Source organism: Eumetopias jubatus, unplaced genomic scaffold (genome assembly GCF_037043125.1).
Source record: "Eumetopias jubatus isolate StellerSeaLion01/CBP00866 unplaced genomic scaffold, mEumJub1_p1.0 scaffold_6, whole genome shotgun sequence".
Taxonomy (NCBI): Eukaryota; Metazoa; Chordata; class Mammalia; order Carnivora; family Otariidae; genus Eumetopias; species Eumetopias jubatus.
Window position 1 is genome coordinate 115600806 of NW_028274812.1, and position 20691 is coordinate 115621496.

At 55.2% G+C, this 20691-nt stretch overlaps 1 protein-coding gene across 2 annotated transcripts in view; it reads left to right on the plus strand.

Moving 5' to 3' along the window:
• Positions 1 to 2150: 2150 nt before the first annotated feature.
• CPNE5 (copine 5) overlaps positions 2151 to 20691 on the plus strand; it is an 87407-nt gene continuing 68866 nt past the window's right edge. For both annotated transcript variants that reach the window (XM_088024367.1, XM_028120667.1), the window contains exons 1-3: positions 2151 to 2245; positions 17109 to 17149; positions 17917 to 17963. In XM_088024367.1, the coding sequence (XP_087880493.1) occupies positions 2151 to 2245; positions 17109 to 17149; positions 17917 to 17963 (183 nt within the window). The remainder of the gene's footprint in view (positions 2246 to 17108; positions 17150 to 17916; positions 17964 to 20691) is intronic.

A 20691-nucleotide genomic window follows, 5' to 3' on the forward strand; every position in this document is an offset into this window, starting at 1 on the left:
ATGGATAACATATTCCACAAGTTTGTTTGGAACATTGTCTAGGAGAGCTATGTGGGGGGTGAAAGGGTGGAGGGCATAGAAATTACAAGCCCAGTATTGCATCTCTCAGGAAAGGAAGCCAGAATTATTTGTTCTCTGGGGAGATAGGGCCACAGGCCCAAACCAAGAGTGGGGCCTTCAGACCCACACCTGCCCCGCTGCCGTGGGGGTCCCAGCGCCTCTCCCCCTTGGGGTCAGTCCCAGGTAGCAGAAGGAGTTCAGTCTAACCGGAGCTGTGGCTAAACGGGAAACACTTAACCTAGGCCAAGGATTATGTTCTTATATTCATCTTTGACTCTGGCTGTTTCTAATGTTCTGAGAATTGACTTCCCCGCGCCAGTTAGGGCCCAGCTACCAAAGGCATGGCCCAGAGGGCGTGGCTTTTCCGGGTCCAGCCTCAGGCTCTCGGCCTCCCTGGGTCCCTCCCCGGGTCCCTCCCTGGGCGTTGTGCGGTGGGAGCAGAAAAGGGGGCTCCATCTCAACAAAGCTTGCACTGAGGCTGAGGAGGGGCTGCGGGGGATTTTCTGGAGGCAAGTCTATGCATGCAGCCCCGGGGAGATGCCACAGCGTGGCGACCCTGGGTCTGGAAGGGCCATGCTGAGGCAGGGTGGGGCCTCGTCTTGCCCTGAGGCCATGAAGGGCTTGGTTCCGGAGTGGGGGTCGCCTGAGAGGTGCCTCCACTGTCCCCTCACTCTCAGGGCAGGGATCAGAGCCCAGCACACGGCAGGCGCCTACTCGGTGCTGGTTGGGTAGGAGCCCAGGGAGGTCCGGCCACCCTCTCAGTCTGGTGGGAGGAAGCTTCTAGACCCCAGAGGCTGGGTCAGCTGTGTGATCACGACAGGCCGGGGATGCGGAGGGAGCTGACGTATGGCTTAGGTGGCTGACTCGGGGTGGCCAGGCCCGGCGGGAGCCAGAGGAGGATGAAGGAACAACCATGCACAGACCCTGCCTAGGCCCAAAGGCCCTCCCTGGGAAACCGAGGAGGCCCCTCTGGGCACTGGGTGGCCCCCACACACCTCCAGAAGAGATGTGATTCTGTTTATAGACTGACACCCGCTCCGCCCCCGCCCCGTGGGGCGCACCCTCAGGAAAGAGCTCCCCAAGCTTCTTGGGGGAGGTAATGTCTCTTTTGCGCAGGTCGCTCCCACCTAGCCCCGCACAGACCCTTCCCAAACAGACGCGCGGTGGGTCACAAAACCCTCTCCCTCTGCCAGTCGGAAACCCCTGAGGGGGTGGGGGCGGGGGTGGGCGCAGAGGGAGAAGTGCACCACCCGGACCGTCTCTGGCTGTCACCCTCCCGCCCCAGGCTCCTAGCATCTGGAGCCGCGTCCCCACGCCCGCCACGCGCGCACACACACGCACACACAGAGACTCACGCTCACACAGACACACTCACACCCCGTGCGCAGACCCCGCCCGCGGCCCCGCCCCGGCCCCTGCGGGCGCCCCCTCCGGCGCTCGCGGACCCCGCACGCAGCCCGCCCCGGCTGGCGGGAGGCGGCGGCTTCGGGCAGATTTGATTTTCCCGCAGCCCGGACGCCCCGGAGCCCGAGCCCGAGCCGAGGAGGTGGCGCTCGCAGCCGGGTCCCCGGCCCCGCTGCTGCCCGCGCCGAGACCCAGCGAGAGGCGGCGCGGCCCCGGCGCTCCGGGCTCCGCGCTGCCGGCGTCCGGCCACCCCCGCCGCCCGCGCCCGATCCGGCCCCCCACGCCCCTCTTCCCTCTCCCGCACCCCTTCGGTCCCCACCCGAAGCCGCACGCCCCTCTCCCCATACCCGGCTCCACGACTCCGCGCGTGCCTCCCGGTGCCCTCTCCCCGCGCCCCTCCGCCTCTCTCCGCTGCGCCCCAGCTCCTTGGGCACCTTGCCCCTCTCTGCTGGCCCCCCAGCCTCCTTGTCGCGTCACCCGCACCCCCTCCTCTACCCGCAGCCCCCGCTCCCTCCGCCCCCCTTCCCTCTCTCACTTCCCACGCCCCCTCTTCGCGCTCCTCTCTCCTCCCTTTGCCGCCCAGCGCCGGCTCCGGAGTTGGGGGAGAGCCCAGGGTTTCAGTCGCTTTGGAGGAGGCGTGAATCGCGCAGGGATTGACTAATTGGGGGTGGGGGGCGCGGTGGGCGATGGAGCAGCCCGAGGACATGGCGTCGCTGAGCGAGTTCGACTCCTTGGCGGGCAGCATCCCGGCCACCAAGGTGGAGATCACCGTGTCCTGCAGGTGAGCCGCCCGCTGGCCGGGTCCCCCTGCCCCGCCCCTGGACCCGGAGCCCCGCGGCCCCTGCCGCGCCGACCGTCTACCCTCGCGCGCCCCCTTTCAGAGTGTCCTTGCCTCCAGGACGCCCCCTTGCCTGTCCAGCGGGAGCCCCTGCCCAGCCATGGGTGGTGACGGCGGAATGGGAAGGCAGGCTTGGGGTCGTATCGCGGAAAGTTTGCACTCCAGGCTGCTGAGAGGAGAAATGCAGACACAGGAACGGGGGTCCAGGCGCCCGAGGAAGGAGAAGGAGGTAGTGAAAGGCTATCCCAGGCTATTTCTGATCAACTCCTCCCCAAATGGAGAAGTGAGTGATTTGCCCCATCCTTCTCAGCCTCTGCCTTCTGTGCCCTTCTCTCTTCTCCTCTCCCCCACCACCCTCCTCCCCTCCCCACCCACCCCTGTCCTAGACCCCAGGATTTAAAGCTTTTCTTCACCTCCAACAGCAAAACTGACTCGTGGAAAAGGATCAGATTGGTTCATTCATACTGAGCTGTGGATAACTGATAATAACTTCAAGTGGCATCATTAAACAAACAAACAAACAATAACTTAGGTACAAAATCTTAAGCCAAAGGACTAGAACACTGAGTGTGGAATTTTGGAGTCCAGTAGGGGAGGCGAGGTGTGTTTTTGTGGGCTACCACCCCGAAATCCTCAATCATGTCACACAGACTTTGGGGGTATCTCCCCCAGTTTCTCCTGGGGGAGAAGGCTGCCCCAAGCAGTAAGGGGGTACTGGTGGAGAAGGGGGATTCTTCTCTAGTGCAGGCATGGCCTAGGGCTGGCCTCCTGTCACTGCCTGGCTGGGGCTGGGAGGGGTACTGTAGCCCAGGCACAGCCCCCCTTGACATTCCCCTGGAGAGGCCATTCCTCCCGCCCCAAATGACAAACAGCATTTCCCTAGTCCTGGCTCTGCCCTTGTTCCAAGTCGCCCACCCCATTTTTGTCCAGGTCCCTCTCTGGTCAGACCCTTCACTCACCCTCACGGCCTCTTTTCCAAAGTTGGGGCATTGGTGTGTGTGGGTGTGGGGGGGGGTGTAGACAGAACCAGAGGAACTGGGCTGATGGGTGAGAAGGGGAGGGACTGAGGGGATTTGAGGGTGCGTGGGAGTGAGTGCTGGTAAGGTGGGACATAGCTGTCCCCCACCCCCATGCTGGGCCCTTCCTGGGTCTCCTGTGATAGCTCCCACATGTCTCCACCACGGTCCCACACATCGCCATCAGAATTATCTCCTGACACCATCTGCATCTTGCCATTGCTCTGCCGGGAGATTCCTGATGGCCCACTAGCTCCAGGTCTCACCTCCTCAGCCATCAACAGTTGCCATGGCCTGCCTTCCCTCCGCTGTGGAGCACACATCCCTGCGCCTGACGCTCCCTCCCAGCTTGTCAGGCTTGTGTCAGAGCTGTCTCCGGATCCTTGTCACCGCTGAGCGCTGAACAGCCGATTCCCCGTCCTGATTTCACCCCTCCTTCATCTCAGTCAGTTCGTGTCCCCCCATCCTGAAAAGCCTAGCCTCCTGCCCCCCCCCACTTCCAGCCATCCTTCTCACCCGTGAGACACCCAGCCCGAATCACACAGTCTTCTGTGTCCCCTGGGTCCTGAGTACTCAGCCTGGGCCAGGGGGTCACTCACAGACTGAGCGCTCAACCTCTGAAGACATGTCAGGTGTGCAGACTTCACCCCTCCTCCCCCAAAGCAACTGTATGAGCATTTGAGGTCAGGGATCCCCACCCTGGCTCCCCGCCCATGAACCCTGCACTGCAGTGGAGAGGAGAGGAGGCAGAGAGCACATGGCATGGTGGCTTTGGTGTCCGACACGTTGAAATGGATGCTGCTCCCCCCTTTGGGGCAAACTTTTAGCCTCCATCGCCCCCATTTGTCAATGGGACACACAGTGAACCTGTATTCGAGAAATCTTACTTGCTGAGGGAGCTCACGTGCTTAGAAGAGTGGTTGGCACGTAGCAGATTCTCAACACATACGGTTGGAGGAGTCAACTTCCAGGAGTAGAGCATCGCAAAGCACCCAGCACACTACGTTGCACTTGCTTGGCACATAGTAGGTGCTCAGTAAGTGGCTATGATGATTCCTGTAAGGCAGTAGCACTTGGCCCCTTCTGTTTGCTCCCTGAAAGTGGAGGTGTCCAAAGCATGCAAACTTGTTGCCTAATAAGTACCTAGGGATGCATCTGAGTGCCTGGGGGATGTAGTTCGGGATCATCCCTGGTATTGCTTCCCTCTCAAGGGACATGATCCATCAGCCTGAGGAGGGCCTGACTCAGGTGGTCTCCTGAAAGCTAGAGGGTGGGAAGTGGGTTCTGGTAGGAAGAACGAGGAGGCAGGAGTCACCTGGAACAGAGGGGAGGCAAGAAAACAGTCCGGGTGGGTTTGAAATTGTAAATCCATCTCTTTGCCTCAACCAGACCCAACTATCTAGGTTCTAGAAGAGAGAATGAGAGAGAAGGAAAAGGGGGAGTAAAGAGGAGCATAGGGAGGAGAGAGGGCTGCACAGAACGGCTTTCTCCAGCATATTCTACACTCCATGGTCATAAATCTTCCTCCCCTGTATCCCATGGTCGCCACTGACAGGGTCCCAGGAGAGGAGGCTAAAGGATGCCCTGCCCTGAGCGTCCAAGTGACCCCTTCTGGTGGGCAGGAAATAGTAAGGCGGGCAGAGGGGTTGGTGGGGTGAGAACTCCAGGGGGCTTTAGAATGGGCAGCTGGGAGCCAACATTTCAGGTAACTGGAAATTAGCATTTCTGGGAGCCAGTTACCTTCCTGCTCTGCTCTGAATGATCTGCTCTGAATGCTCCTTAGGAAGGTCCCTGCCACCCCCTGCAGCCCCAGAAGCCTCTCTGCACTTGCCTAGGAGAAGACCCAACCCCCTACATGCCTGTCCTCGGGCACTCCTAACTGAGCATAGCTGCCTGGTAGAGGGTGTGTCAGAGCCCCAGCGCAGGACCACCGCGGAGGCCTGGCCAAACCTCCCCTAAAGGCACATGACACTGTGGGATGGACATATTTGGGTCCCTGCTTTGGGTAGAGTATCTCTTGGGTGATCTATAGTCTACTCCCAAACAGTAGTTTTTTTACCAACTTTGGTAAATTCAGGGTCAAATATTGTAAAGCTTCTGGTTGTTTGGCTCAGTGGTTAGGAACTTGAGCTGTGGGATCTGTCTACCTGGGTTCAAATCCCTGCCCTGTCCTTGTGACATTGCATGAACTACTTAACCAGTGCCTCAGTTTACTCATCTGTAAAAGATGCACACTAATTCTTATCACAGCTAGGAGGATGAAGTAGATTCATCCATGAATGGTAACTTATTTGCCTATTATTTGATACCTGAAAGTAAATTTAAAAAAATCTGTCTTTCTAGTTGGGTCCCAGGGTTTCTGTGGGTCCTGGAGATCTGAACCATCTGGAGATTCTTATTCGCCCCTCCCCCCTCCAGCTTTATTGAGATACATTTGACATATCGTGTACATTTAGAGATTCTGAGGGGTGGTTTTGGGGGTGAGTAGGGTAAATGGTTTGTGGAACCACACACTAGCAGACACTGTAGAAAATGTGAGCCACAAGCTTCTCCTTCCTCTGATGGTCTCTTCCAGACCTTTCCTGACTGTTAGCCTCCCTGCCAGACCCAGTCAAAACTCAGCTATCCAGGAGTCCCATGCCCCAAAGTCCTCACTATTTTTCAGGTCTCTCTATGCAGGGATCTGGACCAGCAGCGTGTTGCTTAGAAAGAGTGATTTGCATTTTTTATGTAACAGGAAACCTTTGCACTTCCAAGGGGGTCCTGCTGGAAGAAGAGATACACAGTTTCACATGGTGGGGCTCCTGAGACCCATCGGGAAGACAAGGAGGGGAGGGTCCAGAGGTGGGCAGTTGCTTGGCCCTGCTGGGATCTCCCAAGCTGGCCCTCTGGTCCCTGCCAGTGGGCGGGGCTGGTGGGCAGCTGTTGTTCTGCTGTCTGTTCAGGTTGGCAGTTTGCTGCCCTGGGGCCTGAGAGGCAGCCTAGCTCAGGAGCTGTGCCCTGGGCCTCTCAGAAGCCGGTGTGAATGGGCTCTGAATGCTTTCTTCTGACAGGCATGGGGAGGGCAGCTCTGGGGAAGGAGGAGCTGGGCGTGGCAGCAGTCAAAGCCAGTGCTGGGAAAAAGAGGTCCATCCAGCCACTGAATACTCCAAGGCCCCTGTTAGTGGAGCCAGGGGAACGAAAACAGTGGGATTTACTGAGTGCTCACTACGTGCTAGGTGCTTTACATCTGTATTAGGCTGAACCATATGCAGTTGCCTATATTCAACTGTTTTTGACCTACTTGAGTAGCAATTTGGTTCAAACTAAGATTATGATGTTAATTTCCAGTTGCAGAGTAGCGAGTTACCACAAAACTAGCCGCTTAAAGCCGTTTATAATCTCATGGTTTCTGTAGGTCAGAAGCTTAGGCACAGCATATCTGGCCTCTCTGCTCAGGGTCCCCCCCGGCCCCAGGCTGAAATCAAGGCGTCTGCAGGGGCTGTGATCTCATCTGAGGCTCGGGGCCCAAGCCAAGCTCATTTAGATGGTTGGCAGAATCCAGTTCCTCGCAGCTGTGAGATTGAAGTCCTGTTTTCTTGCTGGTTGTTGGATTGGGATGGTTCTCAGCTCCTAGAGGCCACCCTCAGGTCCTAGCCATGTGCGCCTCTCACAACATGGCAGCTTCTTTCTTAAGAGCCAGCAAGAGAGGCTCCCCAGTCTGCCATGACAGGGTCCTATATAAGTAACAGTAATCACAGGAGTGAGTACCCATCATATTGCCAGGTCCCACCCACACTCAAGGGGAGGAGATTATGCAGGTTTGTACTCAGGGGTGGGAGGGTAGGACTCTCGGGAACCATCTTAGATTTCTGCCTTCCAGAATTACTGTATCTTTTTAACCTGACGACGATCTTATAAGGTAGGGAGTAGTATTTTCCCTTTTTTGCTGATTAGGAAACCAGAGTTCAGAGAGGTTAAGGGACCTGCCCAGAGTTACAGTTAGCACATTGTGGAGAAAGGGCCCCGAATCCAGTTTCCTCAGACTTCAAAGTCTTGAGGGCTTCTTGAGGTTGGGGATTGGGGTCTCCATGAGGGTCATGGGAGGGGCCTGGGTACCAACGATAGTAGTTGTTACCAAGGAGTTGGCGTTCTCTATCCAGGGATGGGAGAGGTCTTCCTTACTCAGGGATGCCTCTGGCCCTAGGGAGGCAAACCCAGAATTGGAGAAATCCCCAGGGAGCAGAGATCAGAGAGTCATGGGTTGGCAGCCAGCTTTCCATGGCATCCAGACCATATGGTGGTAGCTTACCATCCCTCCTCTCCCAGCTCACAGTTCTCCCTGCTTAGATCCAAGGCCATTGCTAGAGATGACCTACCATTGGAAGAGAGGGTGGGGAGGAGGTAAGGGGAGGAAAGGCTGGAAAGCTTTGGAGCATAAAGGGGTCAGGTTCAGCTAGGAATGCTTTGGATATCAGAAATAGTGGCTCAAACCTAAAATATATTTATTTTTCTCAAATCACAGTGAGTCTGGAGGTAGGTTATTTCAGTGTGGGTTTATCAGCTCACTTTGCTATCAAGGACCCAGCTGTCTTTCTACTCTGCCATCACCCCAAATCGTGGGCCTCATTGTTACAAAATGGCTGCCTCTGTTCCAGGCATCACAACCACATCCAAAGATAGGAAGCAAGGAGGGCAACTGGGTGGCTCAGTGGGTTAAGTGTCTGCTTTTGGCTTAGGTCATGATCCTAGGGTCCTGGGATCGAGTCCTGCTTTGGGCTCCTTGCCCAGTGGGTGTGGGGAGTCTGCTTCTCCCTCTGCTGCCTCCCACTCATGCTCTCTCTCTCTCAAATAAATAAATAAATAAATAAACCCAATAACAACAAAGATAGGAAGCAAGGCAGAGGGCCAAAGCCCTTTCTTCGACAAGTTCTTTCTATCTGAAAAGCACAATCCCTCCCAAAATCTCTCACCAGACTTCCCCTTCTATTTCAATGGCTGAAGCCAGGTCTCATGTCCACCCCTAGACTAACATATTCGTTAGCATGGCTGCCATAACAAACACCGTAGACTGGGTGGCTTAAACAACAGAAATTTATTTCTCACAGTTCTCGAGGACGGAAGTCTGAGATCAAGGTGTCAGCGTAGTTGGGTTCTGGCAGGACTCTCTTCCTGGCTTCAGATAGCCACCTTCTCACTGTTTTCTTTCTTTCTTTCTTTCTTTTTTTAAAGATTTTATTTATTTATTTGACAGAGAGACAGCAAGAGCAGGAACACAAGCTGGGGGAGTGGGAGAGGAAGAAGCAGGCTTTCTGCGGAGCAGGGAGCCCGATGTGGGCCTCGATCCCAGGACTCTGGGATCATGACCTGAGCCGAAGGCAGACGCTTAACAACTGAACCACCCAGGTGCCCTCTCACTGTTTTCTTATATTACAGAGAAAGAGAGAGCCAAGTTCTCTGGTGTCTTTCCTTATAAAGGCGCTAATCCCATCAGGAGGACTCACCCTTATGACCTCAAATTTATCCTAATTACCTTCCAAAGGCCGCATCTCCAAATACTGTCACATTGGCGATTAGCGTTTCAATATATACGTTTTAGGAGGTACACAATTCAGTTGATAGCAACAAAGGACAGGAACCTACCTTCTAGGACTTTGAGCATTTTCACCAGATACCTGAACCAATGTGGATTTTGTTAGCAGGAATGAGGCATGCTTGCTGGGTGGACAGCCATGGCCTCTACCACAGGAGGCTTTCGAAGTGACGCATAGGCTCCCTAGCTCCCTGGGAGTACCAGGGTCCTAGAGTTTGGTGTCTCTGAGGACTAGCTCCTCAGATTTTCCTGTGGTCAGTAGACAGCCTGTGTTAGGTGACCAGGGACTTATTTTCCAAGCACAGCTTGACTGGATCCTGACTACCTCTCTTCCTGTTTCCTGGGCAAGAAAAAAAACCAAAAAACTTAATGTGATAAGTTGGCAAACATTCCTGAGCAAAACATTGCAAAGTGCCTCTGTCCTCTACTAACACTCGCCTTTGATGGCCTAGCGTAGTGCCTGAAGGTCCCAATAGGAGAGCTGTATGCCTTTGGACATTGAAGAATCCTGGGCAGGACACTGAAAGTCATTGTGATTCCTGGCTTACTCTCTCTAAAATCTTGGCCAGGTCATTAAAGTTCTTCAGCCTCAGTCTCTCCATCTGTAAAATGGGGGAAAGTATTGGTCCTGTCCACATTCTATAAGGTTGTTATGAAGATGAAAAAGATTATATTTGTGAAGTTTTATATAAACTGGAATGTGCTAAATAAAATTAATAATGAAAATAGGTACCAGTAACTGAACACTACTGATACATTCATTCCTTCAATAATTAATACTGATCCTCATTTGCTATTGAGAGTCTTCACAGTTTGAAGTGCCGAGAATATAGTGGTGAACAAGATACACAGACCCTCTCATGGAACTCACAATGGTGTGTGTGGGGGGAATAGAACAAATGTATACATTTTTTTATTAAGCCAATAATGTCTGCTAGAGACAGGTGCTCTGCAAATAAGTTTGGGGTTGTTGGGGACACTTTAGACAGGACAAGCAGGTGACATTGAGCTGAGATCCAAAGGACGAGAAAGCCAGCTGGGGGAGGATCCATAGGGAAGGTGATTCAGATAGGGAGAACAGCAAGTGCCAAGGCCCTATAGCAGAAAAGACCTTGGTATTCTTGCAAAACTGCAGGGAGGCTAGTGTGGCTGGAAGAGTGTGAGATGGGGGAGGGAAGGAGAATGAGCTTAGAGAGAAAACGGGGGTGGGGTGGGGGGAGCGGTGTGGAGAGGGTGTATGGGTCATGGCCTTGTGACCCATGCTAAGGAGTTTGATACTGTAACAACATTTGCGGGTTCGGGTTGTTAAACAGGAATAATGTGATCTGATTCATTTCCTTTCTTCCTTTCTTTCTTTTTTAAGATTTATTTATTTATTTTAGAGAGAGAGTGGTGGGGAAGGGGCAGAGGGAGAATGAGAGAGTCCCAAGCAGACTCCATGCTGGGCTTAGGACCCCGAGATCATGACCTGAGCTGAAACCAAGAGTCGGATGCCTAACCGACTACACCACCAGGCGCCCTAATTGGATTCATTTTCTAAAAAAGTTTGCTTATTGTGAAGACAATGGGCTGGTGGGGGGTGGGGTAGGGTGGGGGAGAAGCAGGAGTTGACGCTGTTGCTAGGCAGGAAGCTAGTGTAGCACTCAAGGGAGAGACGATGGTGACGGTGGCATGAGGAAGAGTGGACAGATTTGGAATGTGTTTTTTTATTTTTATTTTTTTATTTTAAAGATTTCATTTATTTATTTGAGAGAGAGAGAGAGAATGAGAGATAGAGAGCACGAGAGGGAAGAGGGTCAGAGGGAGAAGCAGACTCCCCGCCGAGCAGGGAGCCCGACGCGGGACTCGATCCCAGGACTCCAGGATCATGACCTGAGCCGAAGGCAGTCGCTCAACCAACTGAGCCACCCAGGCGCCCTGGAATGTGGTTTTGAAGAAGAAACTTTAAGACTTGATGAATAGGACAGGAGAGGGCATAAGGGAGAGAGGAAACCAACATGCTTCCTGCATTTCTATTTTAAGCTATTGCTTTCGTAATGGCAGAAGGCAGAGTGACCCCATAGACAGATGAGAAAACTGGGGGTAAGTAGCTTGTCCAGGGGACCCAGCGTGGATGCATCTGAGGCCGGAGCTCATGCTCTCTTCCTTGGGCCACACAGCATGGGAGAGATGATTATTGCAATAATTAATAATAATAATAATAATAATAATAATGCAAACAGCCCCAGGAAGGAGAGCTCTTTAAGCCATGTGCAAATTGCTTTTTAGACTTTGGTGAGGTGGCTTGGTGGAGACAGTGCTTGCGGGTGAGGGATGGGATCTGAAAGGGGAGATTGGGCGAGAGCCAAGGGCTGGGCGCCAACATCCCTTTCCTCCCTGGCTCCCTCCTCTTCTTTTCATGGATTGCTTCTGCGTGTCTGGTTGGCGAGCAGGGCAGGAGGAGATGGACAGCCCTCCAGTTCTTCTCTTCAGCCGTTCCTTTGGGAGCAGCCCTGATGAGGGAGAGTGAGAATGGGAGGGGGCACTGCTGGCCGGGTTGGGGTTTTGGGAGACCCTGGACTTGGAAGTGCAAACACTCCCCCACGGGCACCTCTAGATGGGTTCGGGCTTCAGAGTTCAATCTCAGTGTGTTCCCCCACAAGTTGGATGACACTGGGCACACCTTTCAGCCTCAGCTTCCTGACCTCTAGAATGAGGCGATGTCTACCTCCTGGCATCAATACATAGGGTGAATGGGGTGTCACAGATTAAGTACCTAACAAAAGACTCGGTGCAGACTGTATCTGTGATTAATGTCCTCCTGCTCCCATGCTCTTTGCCTGCCTGGAGTGTTGGCCAGATGTTTGAGGTTGAATTGCTCTGTGGAGAAACGGGGTGTCGCTGACAGGCTCTTGGGGTCCAGGGATCTCTGGGCCCTACCTGAGATACCTGTTTCTGCCCAACGGTGGCTCACCTGTCCCCTGTCTGCTCTCCTGAAGGAAGCCAGACAGCCATATTACCTATTAAAGGGCAAAGCTGAGTTTTGGACTGAGAAGTGAGGCTCCAAATCTACTCTCAGTCCCCCCACCTTTTGTCAGACATTGAAGGGATGCTTAGGGAGGGATATTGGGAAAAAGGTGAACCATCTTTTCTTAACTTTTTAGCCTCATGAACCTCTTTGGGAATCTGATGACAGCTCTCCAAAAAGAATGCATCCATATGTACCAATATGCCACATTTTGCTTACAGTTCCAGGGGGTCCATGGGGACCCCTGGTCCAGGGAAAGCTGAGGGTCAATGCTCTTAATGTGTTTTCTGCTGTGCTGTAGCTACAGCTCATCGCTCAGAGCAGCCATGCAGCATTCATGGGCTTTGCTTAGAGACAACCAGGGATGTGTGATGGTCAGTGTACCCAGCAACTCGGCTCAAGAGTGAATGTGTCCTGGCCTCAGACTGGGGCTCGCTAAGGGCAGGGTTGTGTCTCCCCTCAGAGTGGGGCTCCCTGAGGCAGGGCTGTGTCTCCCCCTCAGACTGGGGCTCCCTGAGGGCAGGGCTGTGTCTCCCTTCACACCGGGGCTCCCTGAGGGCAGGGCTGTGTCTCCCCCTCAGACTGGGGCTCCCTGAGGGCAGGACTGTGTCTCCCCCTCAGACTGGGGCTCCCTGAGGGCAGGGCTGTGTCTCCCCCTCAGACTGGGGCTCCCTGAGGCACGGCTGTGTCTCCCCCTCAGACTGGGGCTCCCTGAGGGCAGGGCTGTGTCTCCCCTCAGACTGGGGCTCCCTGAGGGCAGGGCTGTGTCTCCCCCTCAGACTGGGGCTCCCTGAGGACAGGGCTGTGTCTCCCCCTCAGACTGGGGCTCCCTGAGGGCAGGGCTGTGTCTCCCCTCAGAGTGGGGCTCCCTGAGGCAGGGCTGTGTCTCCCCCTCAGACTGGGGTTTCCCGAGGGCAGGGCTGTGTCTCCCCTCACACGGGGGCTCTCTGAGGGCAGGGCTGTGTCTCCCCCTCAGACTGGGGCTCCCTGAGGGCAGGGCTGTGTCTCCCCTCACACCGGGGCTCCCTGAGGGCAGGGCTGTGTCTCCCCCTCAGACTGGGGCTCCCTGAGGGCAGGGCTGTGTCTCCCCTCACACGGGGGCTCCCTGAGGGCAGGGCTGTGTCTCCCCTCACACCGGGGCTCCCTGAGGGCAGGGCTGTCTCCCCCTCAGACTGGGGCTCCCTGAGGGCAGGGCTGTGTCTCCCCTCAGACTGGGGCTCCCTGAGGCAGGACTATGTCTCCCCCTCAGACTGGGGCTTCCCTGAGGGCAGGGCTGTGTCTCCCCTCACACCGGGGCTCCCTGAGGGCAGGGCTGTGTCTCCCCTCACACCGGGGCTCCCTGAGGCAGGGCTGTGTCTCCCCCCTCAGACTGGGGCTTCCCTGAGGGCAGGGCTGTGTCTCCCCTCACAGCGGGGCTCCCTGAGGGCAGGGCCGCATCTCCTGTCTCTGACTGGAGAGTCCCAGCCTCTACTCCTACTCTTTTAAGCCTCCCAGATGGGAGGGTGGGACCCTCAGGCTCCCTCCTTCAGCACCAGCAAAGAGGTTTTATTGTAACCTTTGCAGTGCTTTCTCCCTTTGCTGGGGCCCTGGAGACTTCTGACCTCACCACCCAGTGCATGGTTGTTTTCTCAAGGCCACTGAACTGAAAATGATTCCTTGGAGGAAAGCAGGGAGGAAAGGGGCCCTGAGCTCTGTTCCCTGGCCTTGATTTAAGGAACAAAAGAAGCTAAGCTCCAGGCTGCTGTGCGGACAGCTGAAGGGTTTTATGCTCTTTTGGGGAAAAAATACATTTGCCTGTTGGAAAAAAATTTGTCTTTGAGCTCTCCAAAGACAGAAATTGGAGAAAAAGCACTTATGTGTCTGGTGTGTCTGTGCCCTGTGGTTGGGGCCCTGCTTCGGGGCAGAAGACCTGGTTTCCTCCCCCTTGACTTCTTACTGGCTGTGTGCCTGTGGGCAGGTCACTCACTGTCTCTCAGCCCTGGAGTCCTCAGCGCATCAGGGTGAGGGTCACAGAAGAGCTTTCAAGTGCTGCGCGGGTGTACATTGTTGCAGTGGGGGAAACTGAGGCCCTCAAGATGGCTGCCATCAGAAACATGATGTGTGGGTGTGGGTGGGTGTGTGGGTGGGTGTGTACGGAGGAGAAGTTAGTTGAAACATGACTTCCAGGGCCTCGTCCAGACCTGCAAAACTGGGCCCTGGGCGTGGGGGTCCAAGAATCTGCCTTTTTACAAGGCAGGACAGGGGCGAGTCTCAGGAAGTGAGAGGCCCATTGCTCATGGAGGGGGAAGGCATCGTCTCAAGGCTAGGAGAGTAGCTCAGCGGGCCCTGGGGCTTCAGTTAGGACAGGCACTTGGGGTGAGGCATAGAGAGGGGCAAGTGTGAAATAAGGGACCAGAGAGGGTGTAGGATGCAGGGACTTAGGCAAAGGGGCAGAAGGGCCTCAAAGCTGAGTGGGGGAAAGGACAGGAGGCCAAGAAGGAGCCTGAGGCTGGGGTAAGCAGGGCTGCTGTCAGCCAGTGGGGAGATTCAACACAGACTCACAATGGGGTGCTGGGGGTGTATGTGTTGGGGGTGGGCTTCCTTAGACAGGCGAGGGGAAGGTTTTGTGTTTGTTGCCCATCCTGTGTGTCCTTTCTCACCAAGTGAACCTGAGCACCCCCCAGGAGGGTGACTGCTCTGCTCAGCACCGGGTCAGTGATGACTGACCCTCTGACCAGACTCACTATGCCCAAGGGCTCCAGGGCAGTCCTGACGGAGGAACTGTGTTAGCCCTACTTTACAGATGGGGAAACTGAGGCACAAGGAAGCCAAGTCATTTGGCCACGCACTTAGCCATCAGGCTGTATAGCGGCCAACTCTGACCGTGATCAGACACCATGCAGGTGGAGAGACAGCCTCACTCAGCCATCTGGCCATTCCTTTTGGTCTTCCTTCATCCATCCAATCTGCCAGCCCCCTGGCTCTGAGTCATGTGCTGGTCGGGCCTGCCGCAGAGGTGGGGTCCCTAGCATGAAGGAGCAGCTGGTCGGTGTGAGAGATCGATGCCCCCCTCACTTTGCAGCCCGGCGTGTGCTGAGTAGGGACATGGGGTCCTACAAGTCAGAGGGTTGCACACCACAGGCCAAAGAGAGCTCAGGGGAGGGGAGAAGAAATGGTTGTTGATCAGGGCCTGTTCAGGGAAGGCAGAATCGAGGAAGACAGATAGGAATGGGTCTGGAAGGCTGATGAGGATAATCTCAGCAGGGAGGAGGGGCCGGGGTTTTTGTCATCCTCAGGTGCTATGGCAGGCTGACCCAAGCCCCAGGACTCAGTAAGAGTCCTGAGGTCACTGGGCAGGGAGCCACTGAAGCTACATGGCTGGTTCTATTTCTCAGGCCACGTGTGTGCCTCTCGCCCAGCTGGGAGGGTGGGCAGAGCCAAGGAATGCCCTGCCTGCTTCTCTTTGAAGATAAGACCCCATCTCTCCTTCCCTCTGTCTCTCTGTCTCTCCTCCTCTGTTCCTCTCCACCCCCCCTCCCCCACGCCACACACATACACACACAGAGGCTGAAATCCAGGGTCTCACTAGCCTAAACGTGACAAAACCTGAGTTCCAGACCCAGACCTTGGAGAAGTCAGAGGCCCTCTCCTGAGTCTCATATTCCTTTTATTTTTAATGTATTTAATTTAATTTAATTTATTTATTTGTCAGAGAGAGAAAGAGAGAGAGAGCACAAGCAGGGGGAGGGGAAGGCAGAGGGAGAAGCGGGCTTTCTGCTGAGCAGGGAGCCTGACGGGGAGCTCAATCCCGGGACCCCAGGATCATGACCTGAGCTGAAGGCAGCCGCTTAACCAACTGAGCCACCCAGGCGCCCCGAGTCTCATATTCCTGATTTGTAAAGGAATTGGAAAAGGTGACCTCGGAGGTCTCGTCCAGCTTGATGTTCTAAGGTTTTGTGCAATTATAGAATTTCATTATAGAATTCAAAGATAAACCCCGGCACTCTCTTTAATAAAGTCCTCTCCGCCGCACCCCCCCAACCTTCTTTATTACTTCCAGCTCCTAGCCGTGCCTCAGGTTCCACCATAGTAGAGGCTCCTCTTGGGTGTGAAGGCATTTTGTCCTTTACTGAAATCAAGACAGACACTTCTGCCCCCAAACCTAGCACACTGCAGGAGTCGGTGGTCAAGCCAGGTATTGGTCAGCCCACTTTGGTGTGGATGAACATATATAAAAATGGTATCTTACCTGTTCCCCACCCCCACCCCCACCCCACCCCCGCACCCTTCAGAGCCATCTTGTGTGTCATTTCATCTGCTGCTCCCTGCAGTGGGCTGGGAGGTTTATCAGATGGTTTCCAAAGTGACAGCAGGCCGGAGCAGGTCTGGTGCAGGAGCGGTGGAGACCAGCAGAGGGGGTGTGTGTCTTAGGGTCCTGGAGGGCTAGCTGCCTTTGGGGAAGAGGCCCCTGAGTGAAGAGAGTGGAACAGAGGGTGGGGATCTGGGAGAATCGGGAGCTAGTATTTGCAGAACGCTTAGCTCCGGGCCTGACCCATCACTGGGGTTCAAGGGTGGGAGCCGTGATCACATGGACGCAGGGCAAGAGCGACTCGCCCCCGTTCAACACCTCTCAGTCCCCCAACGTGTCCATTCTCCTGCTGCCGTCCTTTCAAGTCTGATTATCAGGGCCACGTGTTAGCTTCTGGCCTTGACCACGGAAGGACCCTGTTCAAAATCAGTCGGCATCCCGTGGGGGTGTCCTTGGTTCATCTATCAGCATAGGTGAGAGATCCAATAAACTGGCTCTACCTAGAGCCCTCAGGGAAGGGGACATGAGGTGGCTAAGGCTTGTTTGCTTGATTTTACTTTTTTTTTTTTTTTTTTGAGAGGTAGAGATGTGGTAAAAGAGGAGAATTTCTAGAACAAGCTAGGCCATTGGGCAGATGGAGATTTGGCTCGAGAGTGAGGTCCTGCGGGATGCAGGGTACCCAGCGCGCATGGCACCGGTGGGGGCGGGGGAGATGGGCAGCCGCACCCCTCAGGAAGCAGGGCTGAGGGGCCTCCAGGGCCTGCCCGGTGCCGGCTTTAATGAGCACCCAGGAGATGTGGCCGCACGAGGCTCCTCTTCCTGTTTTGCCTGCTGCCAGGCCTGAGTCTCACCCCGGGCCTGACTCGCCTGAGACCCTCCTTTCTTCCACCTGGGCTGACTCCTCCTCTCTCCCCCTCTTTCAGGAACCTTTTGGACAAAGACATGTTTTCCAAGTCCGACCCACGTAAGTCCTGCTCTGACACTGACAACAGTAACAACAGCAACGACATTGAGACGGATTGCAGTGACACGCGGGAGCCCTTCCCCTGAGCGCTAACGCTGTGCCGGGCCCCGTGGCGGGTGCATCCAGGCTGTTGACTGTTTTACTGAAACTGTCTGGAGAAGGAGAACTGCGGGTCTGACCCTTCCGCCGCAGGAACTTGTGAAGACTCAACCCAACCGCGGGGGTTCGCAGGGGTTTCAGGGTGTCTGGGGCCAGGAGTTCTCAGTCCCAGGGAAACCAGTACGTTTCAGAGCCAGCCCCAACTGGCTGTGGTCTGGGGGGACGAGCACTGATTTTCGAGTCCAGGGATCTAGCCCTTAGCAATGCCATTCAACTCTCTGACCTTTGACAGGTCACTGGCCTCCTCTGAGCCTCAGTTTGCCCATCAGTGGAGTGGGACTGATGATAGTAATAGGCCTCATGAGGCTGCTTTGGGCTCTAAAAGGATGACTGATTCGGGTTTCAGATGTTCTCTCCTGCCACATCTCTGCAACTCAGTCCTCCATGAGCCCTCCATCATGTTCTGGCCTAGATGTGGACAGCCCCGGACCCCCTCCACGAGGGTGCCTGTCCCAGACATGCCTAAGTTCTAGCTGACTCCAGACCCAGCAGTGCTACCCAGGCCAGAGTCTCCTGAGGTGCCTCCCCCTCCAGAACCCTCCCCATCCGGGGCCCCCACCTTCCACTTGGCCCGGGGTCTTAACCCTGTTTTTCTCCTCTTCCCACAGTATGTGTCATGTATACTCAAGGGATGGAGAACAAGCAGTGGCGGGAGGTAGGTGGCCCCTTCCCCACCCCAGAAACATTGCCTGTCCCTCATTGTCTGTCTGTTTGTCTGACTCTGAAGACATCCCTCCTGATGTGTTTTGAAGTGCAGCATCTAAGCCCCTGGGAAGGATAGTAAGGCGTGAAGAACGTGGACTTTTGTCCCTGCTATTGCAGGAAGAAACATGGTAGAGGGGAAAGTTCCTGCCCTCTGTAAGCCAGTCTGAGGGAGAGATATGCCCTGGCCTCAGGGAGCCCCAGTCTGAGGGGGGAGACAACCGTGCCTCAGGGAGCCCCAGTCTGAGGGGAGAGACAACCGTGCCTCAGGGAGCCCCAGTCTGAGGGGGAGACACAGCCCTGGCCTCAGGGAGCCCCAGTCTGAGGGGAGAGACAACCCTGCCTCAGGGAGCCCCAGTCTCAGGGGGGAGACAACCGTGCCTCAGGGAGCCCCAGTCTGAGGGGAGAGACAACCGTGCCTCAGGGAGCCCCAGTCTGAGGGGAGAGACAACCCTGCCTCAGGGAGCCCCAGTCTGAGGGGGGAGACAACCGTGCCTCGGGGAGCCCCAGTCTGAGGGGAGAGACAACCCTGTCTCAGGGAGCCCCAGTCTGAGGGGGGAGACAAAGGGAGTCCAGGCCCAACAAAAAAGACCTAAGCCTGGGTATAGCATCTAGCGCCATGTCTTATCTACACCAGCCTTCCCTTGGTTTCCGAGCAACGTGAGCATTCAGTTAGGTGATTCCCTGGCCTGGAAACCTTCAGTGACTTTTCTCTGCTTTGAATCAAGTCCCAACTCTTTAGCTTGGCTTCCGAGCTCTGCCAGGAGCCTGGGGAGTCCCTCCCAGATGACACGACAAGAATGAGAATAGCCAGTCAATCCTCAGTAACCCAGACTCTTCATTAACAAACCTCCTCTTCCTTGTTGGAGCACCACTTGTGCTGCTCCCCACCCCTTACCCCCAGGCGTGGCAGGAGCAAGTGGCCGAAGGGGGTGAATTTTACTCATAAAATGTATGGGAAATATTTCCACAGGGGCCGGGCTAAAGTTTACTTTTTTCACCCTCTCCACACTCTAAGCCAATTAAAGTGGAAACCAGATTGCTGGAGAAACATTTAGCCTACTTAAGTGAACTAATTACTTTTGAGGCCTTTTGGCCAAGCTTCATAGAAAGCAGCAGTGTGCTAATGTAGTGATTCATTCAGGAAAGTCTGGAAGGGCCTCTTCAGAAGGGCATTGCTCTACTAGCCATTAATGACATTCAGTAATTGCGACTTGTCTCCATTTGGGTCAGGGTCCCTGATTGTCCCCGTGGCATCATTTCCACCTGCACCCTCAGGGCGGAGCAGACGAAAGGCGGGAGGCCTCGCTGCTGGCTCTAGCCCTTTCTGGAGGTGGAATCTGGAGCAAGTTGCTTACCCTCACTGTGCCTCAGTTTCCACATGTGTAATATGGGGATAACACCTCCCTGGTAGGCCTGTGGTGAGGGCGAAACAAGGTGATGGATGTAAGGTGGCTGGTGTGTAGTCATTGCTTGGTAAATCCCATTGCATAGCATCATCCAGAATGTGCAGGGCCTCCCGGTCACTCCCCCAGTCGGTCAATATTTGCAACAGTAAGCATTTATGTGTCCCAGGCAACATACCAGGTGCGGTGGAGAAAGAGGGAGATAGTCAAAAAAGCAGAGCTTCACCAAAATCGTGAGCTAGACTCGGAGTTTGCCGTCTAGGAGGGGAGAGTCACCCGTGTGAATAATCCTAACAGAGAAAATGGGGAGCAGAGAAGTGTCCGTGAGAATAAGAGGGGAGTTCAGAGGAGAGAAAGTTCCAGCCAGCACGCCATGTTTAGCCCAAGCACTTTGATAGCTCACTGGACTTTTACAAATCAAATGGGACCAAACACAAGGCATCTGGCCAAGGGGTGCGTGATACGGAGCAGAGGAGAATGGGGGTCACGAGGAACTTCAGGGATCGTCTGGCTCTACCTTGTCGGGCCAGGACCGGCCTCCGGTGGTGGAAGCAGGGCAGCAGGACCCCAGTGCAGTGGGAGCATCCGCTTGGAGGAGCTGGGTTTCAGTGAAGCTGGGGGACATGGCACGAGGGCCCAGCAGCACAGCTGGTGGAAGAAGCGAAGGCGCGGGTTGGGGGGGGGGCAACATGGGCAGGTCAGTCTGCACTTGGGTAGCTGGGCGAAGTAATAAGGGGCTATTTATAAAGGAACGCTCGGGGTTTAGGGAAACCAAAGAGGGGTGATGAATCACCAGGCAGGCAACAGTAGAAAGACATTGCTATTCCCGGCCTGAGGAGGTCAGGGGAGGCCAAGGTTCCTGGAACCCCAAGGGGACTTCCCAAGAGGAGCCCGGGCAACATAACTCTCTTTCCACCCTCTGCTCTCCTGCCGGTGCCTCCCCCTGGTATAACCCCACCGGAAGCCCTAGCGTGGGGGACTGTTGATGCCGTCCACTCAGGTCTGCCTCCCGGGCACAGGGCAGGGTGGACAAGGCAGTGGATCCAGAGGGGCAAAGCGAGACAGCCCAGGATGGACAGCGAGCAGATGAGCGAGGTGGGGCAAAACAGAGGAAGAGGCAGCTAAGGGAGCTCACGGCTCTCAGGCTGAGGGCAACTGGGGCTGTGGGGTCAGGAGGTCAGAGCAGGAGGGTCCCTAGAGATCAGAGAGGCTGCCCCATGGACAGTCACCACCATGCGCAGCCTTCAGGGGTGGTGGTGGCAGAGCTCAGGTTTC